This window comes from Antrostomus carolinensis, unplaced genomic scaffold, assembly GCF_000700745.2.
Source record: "Antrostomus carolinensis isolate BGI_N321 unplaced genomic scaffold, ASM70074v2 scaffold31292, whole genome shotgun sequence".
Lineage (NCBI taxonomy): Eukaryota > Metazoa > Chordata > Aves > Caprimulgiformes > Caprimulgidae > Antrostomus > Antrostomus carolinensis.
The window spans coordinates 4,716-4,963 of NW_010299421.1; the positions used below are offsets into that span (position 1 = coordinate 4,716).

At 64.5% G+C, this 248-nt stretch overlaps 1 protein-coding gene across 1 annotated transcript in view; it reads right to left on the minus strand.

Moving 5' to 3' along the window:
- The window catches only part of LOC104520957 (actin-related protein 2/3 complex subunit 1B), a gene marked incomplete at both ends in the record, with an annotated part of 3,280 nt that extends 3,074 nt beyond the window's left edge, over positions 1-206 (minus strand). Inside the window, 1 exon segment of the mRNA XM_029083693.1 lies at positions 89-206. Within this exon segment, the coding sequence (XP_028939526.1) occupies positions 89-206 (118 nt within the window).
- Positions 207-248: the final 42 nt, after the last annotated feature.

The window sequence follows — 248 nt, forward strand, 5'->3', positions numbered from 1 at the left end:
GCCCATGCCCCCAACAGGGCTGGGACTGACTCCAGGGCAGGCCCCCCCACCAGCCATGTCCCCATCCCCCCCACTGGATGGAACTCACCTGTCACCTGCCCGTTGTGCTCCTTCAGCTCATGGACTTTGCTCCACTTGGCTCCATCCTTGCGGTAGATGTGGACCTCGTGGTTGTTGGGGCAGAGGGCGATCTCTGCAGGGCGAGAGCAGCCAGGGCAAAGCCCTCCCTTGGGTGGTGGGCTCTGCCA